Source organism: Sparus aurata, chromosome 19 (genome assembly GCF_900880675.1).
Source record: "Sparus aurata chromosome 19, fSpaAur1.1, whole genome shotgun sequence".
Taxonomy (NCBI): Eukaryota; Metazoa; Chordata; class Actinopteri; order Spariformes; family Sparidae; genus Sparus; species Sparus aurata.
Window position 1 is genome coordinate 16,354,776 of NC_044205.1, and position 21,017 is coordinate 16,375,792.

General features: G+C 41.2%; 1 protein-coding gene across 2 annotated transcripts in view; it reads left to right on the forward strand.

The window, feature by feature from the left end:
* The window catches only part of stau2 (staufen double-stranded RNA binding protein 2), a 90,060-nt gene that overhangs the window by 8,610 nt on the left and 60,433 nt on the right, over positions 1–21,017 (forward strand). For both annotated transcript variants that reach the window (XM_030399026.1, XM_030399027.1), the window contains exons 6-7: positions 14,437–14,596; positions 18,860–18,967. In XM_030399026.1, the coding sequence (XP_030254886.1) occupies positions 14,437–14,596; positions 18,860–18,967 (268 nt within the window). The remainder of the gene's footprint in view (positions 1–14,436; positions 14,597–18,859; positions 18,968–21,017) is intronic.

The window sequence follows — 21,017 nt, forward strand, 5'->3', positions numbered from 1 at the left end:
GTCACTTATGTTTTCATCAGATCTCTTTCTTTCAGTGTAGTCGAGCCCCGAATTAATGAAAGAGAGACCTTCTGAATATGAATTCTGTTCATCAGACGACTGACTATGTGGCGGAGTGGCAGGCCATTTCTATAATCAGTCACCTTAATGATGCTGCGGGGAAAGGAAGGTTTCCATATGCCCATGTCCTTACCTATTATGATGAATAAGAGTGATCCGGAGTCATGTTGATGGAGAATCAGACCATTAATAGGGCAGCCTGGCTCTGATCCATCAGCGCTCTAATCACCACCAAGACCAGTATTGATTCATTCAGAAAGTGCCCTGATGAGAAAATATGGCGATAATATGAAATGTGCATTTATCAGCGTCTTAATGAATCTTATTTATGGCGAAGGGCCTGCGCATAATTTCTTGCCTTCCAAGTCGGCGCTTAAATCAGAGATACATCTCTGTTGTCCTGCAGTCAAGAACCATACCATTGTTCATGCTCAACTACTGGAAATACTAGAGTTTCTGTTGTCTGTTTTTTAATTGGTAAAATCTGTCCAACATAATTAAATCTCACAAGCCATGTTGTACAGTGAATCTAATTCTCTTTAAGCACAATTTGAATTGCATAAGGGCAGTAAGGGATTCTTGAGAAAAATAGTTGATTGTTAAGTCTCACTCCCAGGTTCTCAAATTCTGAGCCTTTACATCTGTTGATGCTCAGCGCTCTGTGAATTGTTGTTAAGCTCAATGAACTGACAATATTTGACCAGAATTTCTAACATCTGTCCGGGATAGCACAGGGACAGGCAACAGAAACTCTGGAACATGCTCCGAATGATAGATGTTTTTCAGCTCATTCAATCAGTTACTGAGCTGCTGTGTTACATTATGAGGAAATTCAGCCCAAATGATTCACATAAATGATTATTGAATCAGGGAAATATTTTTTGTTATCAAGAAATGTGGTTACGTCAACCGTGTGTGGACAATCCCAGACTTGCGTGTTATCATTGGAACACCTGATTCCGATGACTCAAACTGGGCTCACCCAGCCATCTATCCATGGCGCTCCCATGTTTCCCCTTGCTGCTCCGATCCCAGGGGGGTGGGGGCGCCTGCATCCTGCATTCTGTCAGAGCTGGAATTTGGATAGGACTTTCCCTGTTGGAGCAAAGCAGAGCAGTCAGAAGCCGCCCACCTGCACCGGGCCCTCATTTGGTTATGACCATATACGTTATGTCAGCTGGAAGAATAGTGGGCTGAATGACTGGGGGTGCTTTGCTCTGTGACATTTCCTCCTGTGATGATGTTGAGATACCGAGCTGGTCGTCACTGCTTTCTCTGCAGGAAACCGAGAGGAGGTTTCTGTCGCTGCAATAATGTTGTATTGACTAGTCTGTAATTTTACACCAATAGGAGCTTAGATAATGGAAAAAAAAACCCAACACTTTATGCCACCTGCCCAGTAGCATACAGCAGATAGACAAAGGTAGAAACTGGCCAGGGAACGTACTCCCTAAAAGCCCACTAACACCATGCTTTTGTCTTCAGTTAGTAAGGGTCCAATCTGTGTTCATTCATAATTGTCAGCTAACTGCAGTGGTCACAGGTATTTAACAGCTCCGTTCCACCATAATGGAAACATGACACTTAGGTGGACGTGCTTACTGTCACCCCTATTTCAGCACGATGCAATGATGTGCATTGAAGTTCTGGACATTGGTGTGTAAATAGTTTTTTTACTTTGTCTCTGTTCAAGCGGCACTCAAAACATTGTTAATTTGCTGTAAGTTTGTGTAAGGGAGACTTAATCGAAAGAAGTAACTACTATAAAATTATCCGTGGCCTCCATGCTGTTTTATAATGTTCCTGTTCCTGAACGAACAAACGGAGGGGGAAACTCGTTTACTGACAATGGAGAAAGGCGGTCATCCCCTATTTTTAGTGAGGTTGCCTGCGTTCAATATATGCACTCATTTTGGTGTAAAAGCAGTAATTGAGGAACATTACGCTGCTGAATAAACAGAAGATTCCTCCTACGAGTTGTGTGAGATCAATCCAGAGTAAAAAGGAGAGTGAATATCAGACCTGACTGCAGATGTATGCATCCAGGTTATCTGAATGTGTTAGCTAACACACTGGTCATATCAACTTTGTATGATGGTAATATGCCACTGTTGTATTACAGCTAGTTGTGCTGCTCCCACATGGCCAAAAATCAATTAACACACATTTAATGAAAAAAATCAGGGAATGAATGAACTGTTAAGGCTAGGGTTTGGAATAGCCTCTCGACCTCTCCTGGCCCAGCTAAGCAAGGTTGGTGGCATGAGCAAACTCACTCGCTCTTTGGTAACTTAGCAACAACCTGTTGAGTGACATAGTAGCACTTTCATGTTTCGCCATCCTGCCTCATAACTGCTTTAACAAAAAGAACGGTGTGGAGTGAAAGAAGAAAATGAGTGTGACAGCGCGAGAGGAAATTGTGGATAAAAGATGAAAGGTCACGTCACCAGTTTGGCAATATTTTGGATATTTTAAGTCCGACAAGAGTCAGACCGATGTTGTCTGCAGTCTGTGCAAGGTCGTCGTCCTTATCAAGTCTGGCAGTATGAGAAATTACACATTTATTTTACCACTTCAGCCTCTCTCATCTGTTGGAGTACAGCAGCATCAAATAGCCACAACCATCGTCATCTGCCGGTGCAGGTGGAACTCCACACAAGCGGCAACAGAACACCATGGAGAGGTACTCGGCAGCAGTGCCATACGACAAAACATCAAATTATAAAGAAATAACGGATGCAGTGGCGTATCATTTAGCGAAGGACTTGCTACTGCTCAGAACAGTTGAGAAGTCTGGATACAAAAATCTTATTCACGTGCTTGACCCCCCTTACAGTTTTATTTGAAAAAAAAAAAATCACTAATTATCGATTTCGACTGATAGAAACACTAGAAAACAAATCGTGATGCATTTTTCAGCCATATCGCTCCTCCCTACTCATAACTACATGGCTGTGACCTTGTAAGAATCACACCTGAACATATGCCTTAGTGACGCTGTGTGTGTATGTACATGCTCATGAAAGACATATAAAAGAGACAGTTGCCATGGAAAGATACTTATCCTTGAAAAATGAATACCCTTCTCATTCCTGCGGGGCATCAGAATCACCCCAGACGGCAAAAAACGCACACACACACACTCTCAAAAGGGCGCACACACATACACAGGTGTACTTTGTCATCTACATCTCTAATTGGGCCAACTTGGCTCACTTAAAAAGGCAAATCTGCCCGTGAGCGCTTTTCTATATTCAAAACTTGCTCTCATCTCCTCCTATGTAGAGATATCAGATGATACTGTGAGGTCCCCTTCACACATGCCCTCGCCTTTCTTTTTTTTTTCTTTTCATTTTGCTCACTTTCTCCCACTCAGGTTTATTTTTTGCATATAGCTTTCTGGCCCTGTTCGGCCGTACAGTCCCATGCTGCCTAATCAGGACACTGTGTGCTCTTGCGTCCACTCACGCATGCCACAGATATGGTTTCTCTTATCCATCCCATCATCACTGCTGTCCAAAAACAAAAGGGAGCTGCCAAAGACCACAAGGTAGAAACTTAAGGGGAATAACTTTTTATTACATTGCATATTATTATTTTTTTTAAATGGCAAAGTTTCTGCGAGCATCAGTAAATCAAGATGCATCTCCTCTGATCATTCCTAAATCACCAACGGCGACATGCCAGAACAAAGGATAATCTGTCCAAATTGTACAAATGGGTGTAAACTCATAAAGCTGTGTTTTATTGAGTGCACTGGTGGGGGTGGAGGAGTGGAATACAGGTCCAACATAAACAAATGCTCAGAATGATTTGTGCTTAACAGACTCAGTGACACAGAAGTCTGGTCTCTCCTTTCATCTCCTCTCCTCTGAGTGGAGTTTGGTGTTTGTGTATCCCTGTGTGTCCTCCCCTCCTCTTTTGCCTTGATGTATTGAATGTAAAAATGAGACCACTACGTGTGAAGCAGGTTGCATCAGGGGAGAAAGTCAGACGACGACGTGTGGTTCTAAGCACTGTACGTAATCTGTATGTTTGTAAAAAATACACAACATGCACCAAGAAATTCGACCCTTCTTTTTTTCTTGTAGTTTTCAAAATGAAATTTCTCACCGCCTGGGTCGCTGTGCAGTATCATTGTCGAGCTGTCAAGAGAATGCACGTCAGCTTGTCGGCACACACCGATCTCACATTTCCCGGCGCATCGTCTCTGCAACAAAGCAGCAATTTTATCACCTTAATCCACTCTGTTGGCAAATCCTGCCTACTGTACCTTTACTGCTTCTCAGCACTTGCCAAAGATGCTCAGACAGTGGTTTGTGATCCAAACTCTTTGGATTGCCCCTCTGTAAATGGCATAATTGTGCAGCTGTTCTTGTGAGTTTGTGATCTCTGCCTCAGTTTCTGTAATTTTGAGAGGGAGGACAGGTTCCCTTTTCTTGGGAAACAGTTTAGTTAAACCCTTGTCCCACCACGATCACTAATCAGTCTTGTGTGGTTGGATGTGTCACTGGAAGAAATCTATCACAAATATGTACTTAGTGTACTTTGGTTTGCATCATCCCAGCAGCAGACGCACTGTTGGATGCCTTTCAGAGTTTATACTGCCATATTCCTGTTAGGAGGCCTGTCATCGTGCATCATTATAATACTTTACAGAGCGGGGAAAGTCAAAACAAAGTTTTTTCTGTCAAGTGATGCTGCACTTCTTCTTTGGTGGTCCTACCAGATGAGAGCCAACGAGGAAATAGGGGGAATCTGAGCAACTGTATTTAACATCTTCTAATAGGTTTGTGTTGCGTTCTCAGCAAAAGAAAACCGCACTTCAGCTCAAAATTAAATGACACATTTTGAGGGTGCTTCATTGTGGTAGTTTCTTGCTGATCTTATGTGGCATTGTTCTCATCTGACCTTGAATGAATCAAACTAAAAAAGAAAAGAGAATTGAAGCAAATTAACTAGAATGTGGCAGCTCTTAATAAACTGACCAATTAGCTGATTGTTGAGTCACTGAATTGGCTATTTATCCACTTTTTTTTTCGCCATGTCTGCTGTTCTTAGAAGATTCCAATACTTGTTTACTTGTTATTGATACACACCGTACCAGCTTTTCCAACAGCAAGTTGACACACCCCTGTAGTGCCCACAGGCACTCTTTTGACTAAAGTAAGAATCAAATTCACTTGGACGCTGCTATGCTTTACACAAAGTACACCAGCTTTGTTATATTCATCTTTCAATAGAAATACACTAAAAGTCAAATACAATCTTCTGATTTGCATTCATCACATTCTGTCTGGACTGCACAGTAATGTTGTTGCAACTAATTTCAGAGGGACTGATTGAAAGCAACTGACTGCAGGACCAAAAAAAAGGAGAGAAAATAAGTTGCAGGCACAAAGACTTCTTGCAACGAAAACCAAGTCAGAAGAATTTGGCAATAACGAATTCATATATTTTTTTTTTAGTTTTTTTTTTTTAGAAAATGGTGCAGTTTTTTTTTGTTGTTTTGTTTTTTTTAATCTCGTTTTCCCTTCTTCATGACAATGAACATAAAACAGCAGGTCACAATCTAATATTCTTAATGAGGACAGCAGGGTCTGATTTTTAGACTGATCCCCAGCCAGCCGTTCCGCTCAGCCAGCCAAGTCTTAACAGTTGGCACTAGAAGGGCATGAGGGTTAAGAAGTGTTTTCTTCTTTTGCAGTGTCGCATAAATGTACACATGGCGTAATTGCTTTGCACATGCTGGCAAGTCGTCTGTTACTCACTGATATTTTTCTGATATTCATGCAGTGTCTGTTTTTGGTCAGATGATTAGAGATTAATGCTTTTTTCCAGTGGCTGCTTTTATTGCAGCATAATGATATCAGCCCTTGTTTTTTCTTCATGTAGTAACCCCATTTTGTTTTTTGTCCATCACGTGCTACCTGTCAGTTACAGCACTTAAAGTCTATCATTGTTGGAAACAATACTTGATGTACGGCCATGACTCGGCAATAAATTGTGACAAGAGAGCCGGGGTCAGTTTACACGGGGCTGTGACTTCTCGTGAGCCAGGCAATGGAAGGAGGACACGGAGGCAGCACACTGATTACAGAGTTCGCACAAAGAGAGCTTTTATCTGTCGTTTGAAAAATGAAACCACAACAAACAGTAAAAACAATGAGCACTGTCAGATTGGACAATTTAATTAAAATAAGTTATGAAACCTCTGGTTTATGCCCAGCGTCTGTTGGCAATTCTTGATAATTAGCTGTTGTCTGTAAAGGCAGTGATATGAGTGTAGACACCAGCTGTCAGCCACCTCAGCAGGACATTACACTGAAGGGATATGGGGTGGAAAAACATTGCTCCCATGGCAGGCTTTAAGGAAAACCTACAGAATGTAAGGCTTGGTTATACTAAACTGTAAAATGAGAGCTATTAGTGACTGGTGGAAGGTCTTGGATGGTGAGTCAACACAACATATCGACTTTTACACTTTTTACACTTGACAGATTTGATCCATGTTGGTAACATTGAAGATCTAAAAAGCTTTAATCACCACAAGATTCACATTCTAATGCAATCCAACACTACTTGTTTGAGTCAGAGCTGCCCCAGGGGGACGGCTGTGGTTTCTCACATCGCACACACAATTTCTCATTATCACTCAAGCTGTTTGTTGCCACTTTCAGAAACTTTTTTCACACCTTCTCTGTCTTTCTAAGGAACTGCTGCATAATAATCACCTGGTGGTTAACATTGTTTGAAACTGCCCAAACATGACCACAATTTCAGAACAATTACATTAGTTAATCTTGACGCCTGTCAGCGGGTCTTATCAAGTCATAAAATCAAAAAACAATTTTCATGGCAGATTTTCAGAGCCTGTGGTAAGAAGCTGCCCTGTAGTCTGATAGTACAGTAATGTACTTACGCAAACAAACTTTGTTTCCCCCTCGTCATCTTCTAGTAACTTTAACTACCAGCGTAGTTTTTTATTTCTGTACAGTAACAGTTCATTAATTATTACAATCTAATACTATAATTCAATTTGTGTCAGTGTACTATTGATTGTCAGTTTAGTTGACACACTAAATGCTTTTGGTGTCAATATGACCTAGTGAAGTTGCTGTCATGGTCTTTTTAGAAAACAATGAGAGTTTTTGCACCATAAATAAAAGCTCCACAATATTTATTGCACTGAGAACGGCAACATTTCATTACTACCAGGTCGCACACCACCGATGCTTTTATTATACTCCCAAACGCAAAACATACAGCGGCAGAACCTGAAGGCTAGTTCATCCGGAGTCCACTTAAAAGACACCTTCCACACATGCGGCAAGGCCTTGTAGCTTGTGGCACGGTCTCAACAAATTGGAGGTACAAAAATGCCTACGTCTACACCCAGTGGTGGAGTATGTTTGAGTGGCAGGGGCAAAAAATAAAAATAGCTCCAGCTGTTTGCGGTGGGGCTCCAACGCACAGAGAGTTGTGACATATTTATACTGAAGAGAGGGCTGGGGCGCCCTAGAGCGCACCTTAAAGGGCACTTTAGTGCGTTTTCCAGTTGAAACAACTTTACCATGTCTTTCTGTTTCGTGTATGACATGGAAAAATATTGCTCAACAAAAGACTCAGAAAGAAATCATTTATATGAAACCACAGCTCCGCCATCATGTTGAATCCAATCCTCCCATGTGGATAAGTGGTTTCTGATCTCCGACAGGGTCCAAGCAACTTTGAATACAACCCCTCCAAACATCATGACAGTTGGTGTTTTGAGCACTATGTTTACTTGACTACGTGGGCTGTTTTCTCACACCACCATGTATTTTCTACATTAGCAGTTGCGTGAGGCAAAAGGGAAGGAAAGCAATCAGTGATGGACAAAGGGAATGAAATATGGAAGTTGGGAGGGAGAGAAAACAAGTAGAGGTCTGACAGGAGATTGGAAGAAAGTACAGCTGTTGGAGGAGTGAGCCTGTCCAAGTTATTGCATTTCCCAAATCTTTGTCACCCTTTTGCTCCCAGCGCAGCCCCGTCCCCTTTACAAGGCTCTGAGTTCTCAGTTCTGCGTGTTTATGCGTGTGTGTGTAATCACGGTTTAATGCATATAAGCATTTGTGTTTGCATGTGTGGCCAGTGGATGTCTTGGTGGTCAAGCTTAGTGACGCTGGGAGGTGAAGTGGGCCAGTACGCCCCCTCATTCCCGTCCTGTTATTTGTCTGCGTTTGGTTGGCCCAGTTTCTCCAGTCGGCTGCTCTTTTTGGTAGTGGAGTACATATGTTTCAATCCTCAATACGAGAGCTACACAAATGTATGCTTAAATTACTTCAAGGCTTTTACCAGTAGCACATGAAAAGACATGCAACCATAATGAATTCATTTTTTCTGACTTGTTTGCCCTTTTTAGGGCAATGTTTAATGAAATATGAGTGTTTCTCACTGATTTGTACACATCAAGAAATCAAAACTATACAGATATGAATGACACATTTATCCAATGTCAATTTTTACACTGTTCAGCCATCTTGAAAGTGGATGAGTGATGAGCTCAACTGTGTTTGGCCCCTTAACATTGCACCATTTTGCTCTATCCGGAACAATTTTGATATTTTAGAGAAAGGTGGTTTGAAAATAGTTTAGATCCTATTGTGAGAAATTCTGATGTAGTCCATGTTAAAATTCTGATGTTTTAGCCCAATATCCAACAATGTGACTGCTATGAAGACCCTCATTTACACACCATCAGAATGCACTGGACAGCTAACATAGTGCTTCTGCTAAAAACACATTTCCCAACTTTGCAAAATATGCTTTTCATGTCGACTTATTCTCCCCGACTGCGATCAAGTCTCCTCTCTTTTTCTGAGTTTGTTTTCATTCAGAGAAGTGGCAACATCACTGTGTTTTATTGTTGCACTACATTTTGTTTTTTATTGATTTTTCTAAGTAGAGTACACCAACAAAGCACAACAGATGAGGCACATAATCAAAGAACTCAATAACACAGACCAGACAAAATGACAGCACCATCACACAACCAATTTTGAAGTCCATTATCAAAGCACCAGTCCAAGGCAGAGAGATTGACGACAAAACATCCAAGAGTGTACCATAAAATGCACAAGCGCACCCATTCAAAGATCACTTGCACTTTAAACTGCAGTGGCACTCAGTAGAGCACATAACAGTCCCCTTTTGTACTCTCTAATACATCCCGGCCACTTGAATTCGCCTTATTGTTAATCAAGAGCCATGCATTATTCCGCAATGTTAAAGAAAGTTAATGTGGTCTACTCTGGGCCGAGACCCATCCTCCATTCAAGTTTTGCGGAAATACGTTAGGGTAGGTTTATTTTTGTGATCCTGCCAACCAACCAACCAACAAACAAATCAACGGACTCAGTTGGGAACATGACCTCCTTGGTGGAGGTATTAACATTTTTGTGCTACATCATCAAATAATTAGCTGCATGCACAAGAAATGCTAATATATTACATACCTTAAGGAGTAGCCTATTTGAAATTCAATGAATAATGAGTGGGGTCTCACTGGGGTCTCTTAACAGCAACCACAGCTGAGTTGGCAAATTAAAGAGGGCAATATATTCTGAACAAAACTGAATTTGATGTGTTCTCATGGACACAATGGCAGGTTTATGACTAAAGGGAAGTGCAGCATTTGGTTTTGATCGCTGCGGTCGGCATAATTCTGCCAGCCAAAGCTGTTGAAATCTTCACCGCTTCCTATACACTTCCATCTGAATGTCATGTGTTCAGTTACTGGCAACACATTTTTGGTTGCTTCCATTGAACTATACAAGCTCTAGTGTTTGCGTCTTGGTTATTGTATTTGCCCCAATCGTGACTGGAAAGCTCGGCCATCTGTCATGGTAATTTAAGAAATTAACCATTGAATGTCACTGTACCGAAATTACCGTAAATTATGCAGGAGATAAATAAAAAAAATTAAATACAGTTTTCTGTTTACTACAGAAGTATCCTTGAGCAAGCGACTGAACCCCAAAATTGCTCCTGATGTGCAGCTGGCATCTCTGCCATCAGTAAGGGCCCTGCGATGAGCTGGCGGGTGTACCCTGCCTTCGCCCAGAGAGATAACTGGGATTGGCTCCAGTAACCCCCGCGACGCCTTGAAAAGGGGGGGGGGGATATAGTGTTTACATCCCCGCGACCCTAACGGATAAGCAGCAGATAATGAGATGAGAAGTACAGTTTACTCTATGAGGTAAAATATTTTGTTTATTACATCTTACTTGCAACAGTTGAGTATCATCGTTAATATTATTGGTGGATGCTCATTTTTTATAAAGCAACATAGCACATGACCTTTCGGTGCAAATTACAGTATGTCCGCAATTAATAATAATAATAATAATAATAATAATAATAATAATAATTATTATTATTATTATTATTATTATTATTATTATTATTATTATTATTATTATTATTATTATTATTACAACATGTTGACATTCATAAGATAATGGTGCCGACTAGCGAAAGCTGTAATAGTTTAATCAACTAGTTGACTAATCGCACACATCCCTGATGGGTCTAGTGTCACTACCTGCTGCTGTGAATGTAAAGATGCTGCAAAATGATAAAGTCAAGATTATCTGCTTGCTCAGTTTAGGAACAAGTATAACACATACAGTGAGAAAGTTTGAGCTGTTTTCAGAAGAGAAATAGTTTTCGATGCCACAGCAGAAAATACTTTCCAGCCCAAATGTCACTCTGTCATTCCGTAATAATTGCAGTACCATATCTCCTGTTTCCCAGTAGGACTGTGTGTGGGCTCACCTTTAAATGTCTCTGTGTGTCTTCACGCACAAGTCTTTGAATGATTAAGATGAATCAGTAACCTTGAATAATATGGCCCACATGAAAGAGAGCTGCAGGGAAGCTTGTGATCTCAAAGTCAAATGTATTACTCATGGCTAAATACTGATGAGTTATCATTTGATTGAGTTCTGGTATTCCCAGCAGATGCACCAAACACACACTCACATCATCACACAGACGCAGTGTTTTGTTTTTTTCTTTTTTCTTTTTTCTTTATTCCCTTGCAGCAGTGTCCACACCCTCCCTACAGGTGTCCTGGTCCAGTTCCCTCTCTGTAGTAATGATAACAAAAATAATAATTGATAACACAGCCCAGACATATCCAGCCAGCATGTGCTGATTTTTGTACTGGCCATGGAGTGCTGACGTGATTTTCCCTGCTTTTTTTTATCTGCACGATTTTGATGTGTGTGCGTGTGCTCGCCTGTGCTCTTGGCTGCCTCGCTTGTGTGTAAGCCACTACTTTCCCACGTTGTGGAGTAGGGTCTCCCACAGGCCTCCCTCCATGTCCCCCTCTCTCTTCTCTCTTTCTTTGCTTCCCTCTCTCTCCCCTTCAGTCTCCCTCCTCCTCTCTCTCCCTTATCCTTCTCTCTCTCTCTCCTCCTCTCTGCACCTGTACTCGGCGCTCCAGCCCCAGCTGCTCCCATCTCAGCTCAGCGCTGTTGGCTGGAGCCCATGTTGCACTTGGCATGTCCTCTGAGACCCTGGGGCCACACTTGACGTGCGAGGGCCAGGCAGGCCCCCGCCCAGGCAGGCCCCCGCCCAGGCAAGGCTCCCGTGGCCAGGAGGAGCTGAGAGCAGGATGAGAGGAGGGCTGTGGGCCGGAGGAAGACCTGCCGAATTTTTGGGAGTAAAACGCTGACTCATTGTTAGGCCGACTGAGCAGGAGATTGAGGAAGACGTAAGCGGAAGAGGGGAGGAGATATTAAGAAAAGGAACAGATGTGCTGTTAAAGCAAATTTACGTAACTTTTAGAGCAAATCTTGGGAAAGATAAATACCAATACCCGAGCTTGGGCTCAAAGCGTCAGTATTTGAGGACCCGGGAATGTGACTCAACAGACAGCTTTCTCCAGTCACACTGTGTTGCTTTAAGACTTACTGTTAGTAAAGAGTCATAGTCTAGGGAACTTTGTCCACTTGACGGTTGATTTCAATTTATTTCAACTTCAGTCTTATTTTCAAAGTATGGAAATTGAGTTTGGCATGATTTCTATCAGTTGTGATAACACTGTACTCATCAAAGTAACTCCTAAGATCCAGGAACATGGGGACAATGCTACAAGATCTTGTTTAGATTAGGACTACCCTAAGAAACCATAAGCTTACATTTGGCCCACCAAATATTTGTAGTGAAAGAAACATTTAAAGATATAATATGTTGAATTTACCCATCGCTACTTCTGGAATAGGGATATTGGTGAACCAACTAAACCGAACATGAATAAAAATGTATCCACCCCAAACAGCCAGATTACTTTACTGTACATTAGCCATGAGCTAACAATAGCGAGCAGCAGCGCTCCCCAATTCTCCACTCATCAGAGATTCTAGACCTTTTCACACAGAGACTTTGCATTGTCAGGTTGATAAACAGGAGTTATCTCAAAAGTTACAAAGTAATATCTTAGCTATCCTCCTATCTGTAAACGACTCCAGAGCAAGACAATGTGACTCCTGGTGTTTATTCTCTAGAGAGTCAGGTCCTTCACCTGAATCTCTGGCCAGCTTTAGCAGATGAACAGCAGCTCTGCACCATTGATAGAGTCACCTAGTGGCAGAAGAGACATATTGTACTTTTAATGTTATTTTTTTAATTTATTTATTTTTTTGCTAATTTCGTTTCATTATTTGAGGTAAAATCACTTAGTATCTCAAATTAGTTATTTGTTATTTTTTCAGGATCTGAGCATGGTGGTGAGAGTGACACTGGGTACAAAGTCAGTCACTTGAGGGAAAGTCGCAACTCAAGGACCATTAATTGTCAGTTATGAACTTTCAGGGGAAAAAAAGTTTCAGCACCCTTGGTTCAGATGCTGAAATTGGTTCTACATAAGCTAACAATTCAGCCAAATCATTCAGTGTTAAAATAGAACGTAAGTCAGTCTCTAAAGTCTGAGGTAAGTTCACAGTGGATAGTTTGGCTCAAAATTATCTTGTCGCTCTTGTTTTCTCTTTCACTTTTGGGGTTTGTTTGAAATCTGCATGTCTGCTCAAATTCCTTTCACCTTCTGAGCATCGTCTTGAGCCCATTTCCAGATGTTAGCAATAAGGTTGTGTTACATTGTTATTATTGATCATAGGAATGATAACAAAATGATGATGAACTACCAAAATAAGACTTCACAACCTTACACTGAAGTTCTAGCAATATCTTCACTTAAAAACACATTTACCATAAAGTAGATACTGAAATGTTCTCACCTTTAAGCCATGTGAGTAGCCGTCACTCTTTAAATTTAGCACAATAGCATATATACAAAGGAGTGCTTTCTGACATGGGCTGCTGTTATGGCACCACAACTTGAGATCTCTTCAGTTAATGATGTGCCTGTTTGCTGTTAGAGAAACTATGAGTGTTTTCAGTGCATACAGGTCGTCACGTCCTACATACCCAAGCTTCTAGGGTGTTATTTTGTCGCTGGTTCCCCAAATTCCTATCAAGTATTAAATCTCACATCTCATGGCTGCTGCTGTGCCAAGTAGGATGTTTTGGTATAGCAGTACACACAGCTGCATTTCTGTGAAGCTTGTTATCATTTTCTTCTGAATTTCACAAACTATTGATTTTCCTTGTCTCATTAAAAGCCCAATGCCTTAATCACATATAAAAATATTTAAAATGTTTTGGCACCAGACTCCATGCAGGATTCCATAACTCCCAGCTGCTGCTTCTGCTGCTGCTATCCGTATGTGTCTACTACATATGTTTTCTGTATGTCCTTCTGTGATGTGAGAGTAGTCTGGCAGGGAAGAACGAGTACAGGGAGACGGATATTAAAAAAGTTTAGATTACTCTCTCCTCTTGTTAGCTTTCCCACTATTTCTCTTTCCTTGTCGTCGATCCGGCAGACATTCTCAGCCCTTCTCCCCCTGACCCAGGAGGGGGTATCACACACGCGGACTCGCAGACCTCTAAATCTACTCAGTGACAGCTCAGTCCCGCTCTGTCAGGGCCCAAAGAAAGAGAGGAAAATCTATGTTCGGGGCCAGAAGAAAGAGCAGAGGATATATGTCCCTGTGCTTTGTTTGGCAGCCCTGAGCTCAGATTCAATAGCAAGACATTAGTCAAGTGGTTGGCCAGCAGTCTATTGTGTAGTAATTGACCCTGATGAAGTGGTGGGCCTTTAATTTGGGAACGGTGTAAACGGTGTGAATTGATATCTTGGCTTATAATGTCCAAGCCTCTCCCTCCCGTCGCTTTTTGTATATATGTCATATATTGTTATTTAAATATACCAAATAAACCAAAACTAAACATTCCCTTTTTCCCCTCTGTTGCTTTGTTCATTTCCAGGTACCATTATCCTGTTCCTAAGATCTTCTATGTGCAGCTGTCTGTGGGGAGTCATGAGTTTATCGGAGAGGGACGCACCCGCCAAGCAGCCAGACACAGCGCTGCCATGAAGGCCCTGCAAGCCCTGCGCAATGAACCCATCCCTGAACGGCCACCACAGGTAAACACAAGCACTTACAAACAGAAAAGGCTTACTGTTAGTTGTCTAACAAGCACTCGGCGGCTTCCCCTCTGAGAATTCCTTACATCATATTAAGTACATTTCCATTACTGTAAAATCCTCTGCGTGAATGACCATTTAAGACAGATGAATGTTAACAATCTTTTATGTCTCACTTGTTTGGAACGATTATTGTTCACCTCGACCCTGTACCCTGTTTTCTTTAATAATCTAATGAAGGTCTGTGCACTGAAACATTGTTATTATGTTTTTACGATTGCAAATGAAGAGGACACTGTGCGGAAGCTTTTCGTTCTTTTTTGGTCAACCCCGAAAGTCTTCTCCTACGCACCTATCCATCCACAGATATGCATAGGTTTATTATGAATTATGAAACAAACAAACAAACCACTGGTCACTGGTTCAAATCCCGGCTCCCACCAGCTGCATGTTGAAGTGTCCTTGAGCAAAATACTGAACCCCAAATTGCTCCTGATGAGCAGTCGACACCTTGCATGGCAGCCTCCGCCATCAGTGTTTGAATGTGTGTGTGAATGGGTGAATGTAAAGCGCTTGAAAATGACTTTAAATTACTTACACAATGAAGCATTTTGTTGCAGATTAATTTTCATTATACGTGTATGAATGTGGGAACTGTCTGCACATGTTTGCACCTTATGAAACCTCCAGCCCCCGCACAAAGCTGTTTCCTTCCAGCCTGACGTCCTGTCATTCATTCTGTCCATAAAAGGTCACTCCACTCTCCACTTAAATTGTCCTCCAATCACTGCAGCCTCATCCTTTCAGCACTTCAGTCACCTTCCAACTGCTTTCACGCCACATGACTGTTCTCTACTCCCGCCCCTTCTACTTGGAACACTCTTCCCTTAATGAAATGTCAAAGGATTTGTGCTGCTGATCTGTTGATGCGCTCCCCAGAGGCTCTGTTAAAAGTGTAAAAGTGTTTTTTGCAGATAGTAAGATGAATGCATAACCAGATTGAATCCAAATCCACCTCGGCTCTAATTACTCTAATGCAGTCGCGACAGTTTAGTTTTCACCTGGCAGGAGTGCATATTCTCCTCATTTTGTCTTTATTCATTTTCACCTACTCCCAATGTCACTGTACCTTTCCAGAGAGTTTCCCCCCAGGCATGGCTGTTAACTGTTGTTATCATCTCCCACCGGAAATCAAATTACCCCATATCCTCACGGCCTGGCATCGCTGATGGTTATTCAAAACGCTTTGGCTCCTTTCACCTGCCTGACTCGCTGTCTTGTGGCGTCAGTCTCCATAAATGTGCTCTTTGTTTGCTGCTGCTTCTGAGTCTTGCTTTACAAATTGAGGCACATTGTGTCTACAGTATATGTTTGTCTTTCTGTCTCCACACGAGTGTGTGTGCGCTCTTGTTCATGTAAGTGTGTGGACGCCCTCAGGCTAAAGGTGTTCCTTGTCACCATGGGCTGTCAAACCGTTATTTTCAGGAAGACTGCGGGTAAATGGCAGTGATGTTTTAATTGTCTTGTGTTTATACACCGGTACAGCAACAATATGTAACCCAAGGAAACACGAAAAAACCTCACCCAACTTTACATGACTTCAGGCAATAAAGATTATATAATGAAACTGCTGACTAACTTTGAAATCCATGTCAGTTGGTTTCGATGTTGGTAATAATATTAGAATTAGGGTAATTAGGATATCTGATATCAAACAAGAGCACTTCCAGGAAGAGATTTTTAAATCTATTACCTTTTGTAATCAGGTTTTTTATGTTAGTTTGTCTACTGGGAGCCCCTTCTTTCCATCGTTTAATCTGGTAAACCTTTTCGCCCTCTTAGGAAATCAATTGCCCATGAACACAGTTGTGAATGTGAAGCCCTCTGTTCGCCCACAGTCGTTGTTCATTCACAGCAGCTCATTCAGGGTCAGAGTAAATGTCTCAAAGCGTAATATGGGTTCCTCGCCTGCTTACGCTTTTCCCAGAACTCTCTGTCTAGTACTTCTATAAGTGGAAGTCAGATTTAGCCCTCTATTTGTCTTTGTCACAGGAAGGTTGCGTATCTGCTTGGTCATTCAGTTTCCACGCTAATTCACTCCCACAGTCACATGCAGATGCTCACATCCCGGCAGCTTGTAAACGCAGCCATGAGAGGGGATTCACGCGATTAATCACACACATCACTGATAGTGGCAGGTGGGAGTATAACCATGAAAACCATGAATACATATATGTTCTAATGAAAGCAGTTCAGCGTAAAACAACCGATGATTCCCTTTGGACTCACCTTCTTGCATGTATAATATAAGAGGATATATGTCTCAGCACAAAGCACAGTGTGCACACACGTACACACCTCGCCCATGTGAGGTCTTTGGCCCGGTGCGGTAGGTGTGCATCTCGCCACGTGACCGCATTTCCTGTGAAATCCAAGAGATCTCGCTGCATGAATCATGCATCATATCAGGTCGCACAATGAGGCACGAGAAGGGAAGAAGCCCAAAGGGAAAGACCGCAGCCATTCAGACTTAATCAGACAAAGAGGTGGACATGAGAAGATAAAGATCGAGACAGCACTTTGCCTTCCCATAGACAATTGGCACCAAAAAGGTCCTCATTGTATGGCTGATGATATGATCTCTATGCCATGAACTCGGTTTCTTTATAAGCAGAAGGGACCAATGGCAGGACTATTCAGAAGTGAATGGAAATCAGTTCAAAAAGATTCAGTCTGCCTGGTCCATATTTAAACAACTAACTTAGTAATTAGAAACACAATCCAAGGCTCAAACCTGAGTCATCTGGTACTAAGTCCAGAATTACTTCATAGATTCATGGGCGGTAAATTTTGCGGATTGAGGAAAAGATGTCTTAAAATTTTTAACATAGCAATGTTCTTATGTCTGTCGGGATTAAAGGAAAATGTGTGATTATCCCAGTGAAACCTGCTGGTGCTTTCCACTGACTATCTTCAATCATTTTGGGTGGATCAGCTCAATGTTTCCAAGACAGTTCTTGATATTCACGAACAATAATTTGTCTATCTTGGAGCAGAGAGCTAATAAACAAATATTCTCATATTTAATGGACCACCTCTTTTAGAGACCGTCCTGTACAGACAGAGGACCACCAGTCATGTCCTGGGATACTGAGTTCCCAATCCCATATCAGATAAGGATCCTAGCCAGAAAACAGGCAGGCTTCTCGTTGCAGCAGCTTGGCCGACATCCACCCTGTAGGCGTCTTATTCTCGGGTTGATATATTACACAGTTTTGGGGTCACATTTTTTGTATTTGTTCATACTTTTAATCAGGCGAAAGAAACATTTCCATTTCCTTCCATCCGCTAAAAAAAAATCTTGCTTTAAACTCAAACATTTGCCATTGATCAGTAAATCAACTAAAAGGAAACATGGGATCTGACTATTGATCCAACTTGATAATAAAAATATCTGCACATGAAAGAACATTGTAGGACTCAAGCACGTTGTGTTCTCTACAGCTGAATATACTTCATTCATCTCTCGTGTGATTCATTATTGCTTTGGCTCAGACTGTTATGGCAAGATCATCTTACACCTCAGTCTGTTACAGCCCAACAGGCGAGCTTTGGTGATGCCATTTTAAATGAGTTAATTTCTTTAATGTAGCCATTTCCACAGATATCAAGACAGTTTACATTTAAATGGGTCAGCACTTCTCATTTGAGTTTAGGAAACCAGTAATGCTAGTTATATGAGCCTGCCCAACCTTAACATTTTTTTTTTTTTATATCAAATGTTAATGTGTCCTGGGTTGGACACTTTTTTGTTAACATTCTACTAAACATGTAATTTTAAATACCTATATGAATGATCCTGTAATTTTTTAAGTTGATGTAATTGTTTAAAAGTTAGGTCTTATTTCACACTTTTCAGTAGAGTAAAGTAAAGTCTTTCTTTAGTTTTGTCTTGCATAAGGCTTGTCCTAAGTCGGACACTCTAATCCTCTTTCACTCACTCTTTCCTCATGGAAAAAACATTGAGTGTTGCTGGTTTTATGGGGGTATTGAGTTTGTATGGAGTCTGCCAAATCAGCATCAGCGTCAACACATTTGGGAACATGCTTCCATCTTTCAAACTAAGATAACCTGCTTCAACAACTTCAAAATATTCAGTGAAGGTTCAAGCGGCGCAGGGAAATAAAGGACGCATTATGAATGAAGAAAGTGCATCGCTCATGTGTAACCATTTTGACTTGGATTTTTTTCCTACTTTTCCAGAGCCCAGAAGAAAAAGCGGAGACTGATGAGGGCAGCGATGCCAGCAAATCAGAGATCAGCCTGGTCTATGAAATTGCCCTGAAGAGGAACTTATCTGTCAATTTTGAGGTGAGGAAATGTTGACCATGAGTTAAAACATCGCATCACCAGACGCCCATGTGACGCCACTATTCATGTTCTTCCTGGACGTCTGCGCAGAATGAATGAAGATAAGACCGCGTAGATATGTGGTGTATGAGAAGTCATGATGTATTATGAGGTTGTCATAATGATGTAAGAATTACGAGAACTTAAAAACGAATCACAGTGATTGATACTCTGTCCCCTAATGATAATGAAATATGAAGTGCATAGGGACATGTGTGTTTACCCAGTTTTGCCTAATTTTCCTTCAGTGAACTCACTCATCGTAAAGAGTGTCAAAAGAATGTGCGCACAGGAAGTTTTCGATAGAGCACCGCCTTTTAAGGCTTGTGGAAATTCTCATGGTGTTAAGTTCAAAGTGTATAGGATTGACGTAGGACATCAGTATGGGTTCTGGTGTTGTGGTCTCATTGACTGGCGATGACTCAGCTGATAAGGGCCTAGTTTGTTTCCTGTAATCTTCAGCCTTTTGTACGGTCCTGCAAAACTAAATGAAGAGAGCTCGTATTAATCAAGCAGACCTTTTTCTAAGCCTGTATTTAACAAATGAGGTTCGAGTTCTATGTGATTTATTTGTCATTGTCATGCTGAGCCACCTTTTTATTTCTCTCTGGACATGACCCAGAAGCAGCCTTAGATCAGGCTGCATTAATATGTTTTGGGTTTTTTAGCTGCAGAGTTTGATAAAACTTTTATTTTTGCACTTTTTTGGACCTCACATAGTAGTTGCTAGATTGATAAATTAAACCTGTACAATTTAATGCAATCAAATAGATGACCCCAATAAATCACAAGGTCTGTTACACAAATTGGGCCTATACACACTTGTGTTTAATATTCACACCTAAGACAAAGTTTTATATGGCTTTTATGCTAATAAAATATAAAATATTTATTTTTTCCATAACTGAATAAACAAGCAATTTGAAGCTAGAAAGGTGGCATGGTCTGCCACATGTACACAAAGTAAAACAGTATGAATGTGTCCTTTTAAGGTCAGTTTGTTTATTAAGTTTGTTCTGTCATGAAAACAAAGAGTTTGTTTATTTAGTTTGTTTAGGCATAAAAATAAGTCAATGAAGCTATTTCTCTCCTGGTTAAGATTCCTTACCCAAAATACACAGTGCACCTTTAATGTCTTTATTCTATCACACATTTTATGTCCATTTCACCGTAATGTGCTGTCTTAATTGCCCTCCATTGTCTGCAGTATTACAGTACAACTGAATCCAAGAAAAAGTCAAAATTCAAACTTTGCCTTTAACATTTGTTTTGTTTAGCATTGTGATCCATCATGGTTTCTAACCACTTGGTCCTGTTGAGCGACAGACATAGAGTAATCGTGTCATCCCTTTAACAGCTCCTGATGAGAATCATTGAAGCAATCAATACAGAGCCATTGACATGAAAATACCAGTCCAGCTGCTCAATATCAAGCATTAAATTACGTCAATCTCAGTGCATTACATGTAAAGTATTTCCAGCTGGATATTGTCAGACCAAACTGACTTCAGTTCCATCTTCTACTCTCTCACGTGTGTTATTTGTCACAGACACCTGCAGCTGACTGTGACTGAGCTGTTTTACTCCAACATTTCCGAACCAATCAATCACTGTCATCTGCTGAGCAAAGTCTTGCAAATCCTAACAGCATCTAATCTTTTATTGTCGAAAAATGTTTTCTGCTGTGTAAAAAGCCCTAGTGTATAAGCTTCTTAAAAACCTGAGCAAAAGCGGTCATCAATTCAGTGGAAGTGGACAGCTGCAGCTACTCCTGAAGTGTGTGTGATGTTGATATTGAAACCCCAGGGCTTTGTGGATTCTTTGGGATTTTCCTTTTCACGTCAGTACATTCTTAGTCAGTTTAACACCCAGCATGTACTGACCATACGAGGAAATGAATCCAAAACCACCTTTGCACTTCTGTTTGTTTTGCTATCGTGGTTTCTGTTTGGTAAGAACATGTTCGTATTGACAGCTGCCTCTGAGAAAAGCTTCCCGCGGCAGAAGGTTG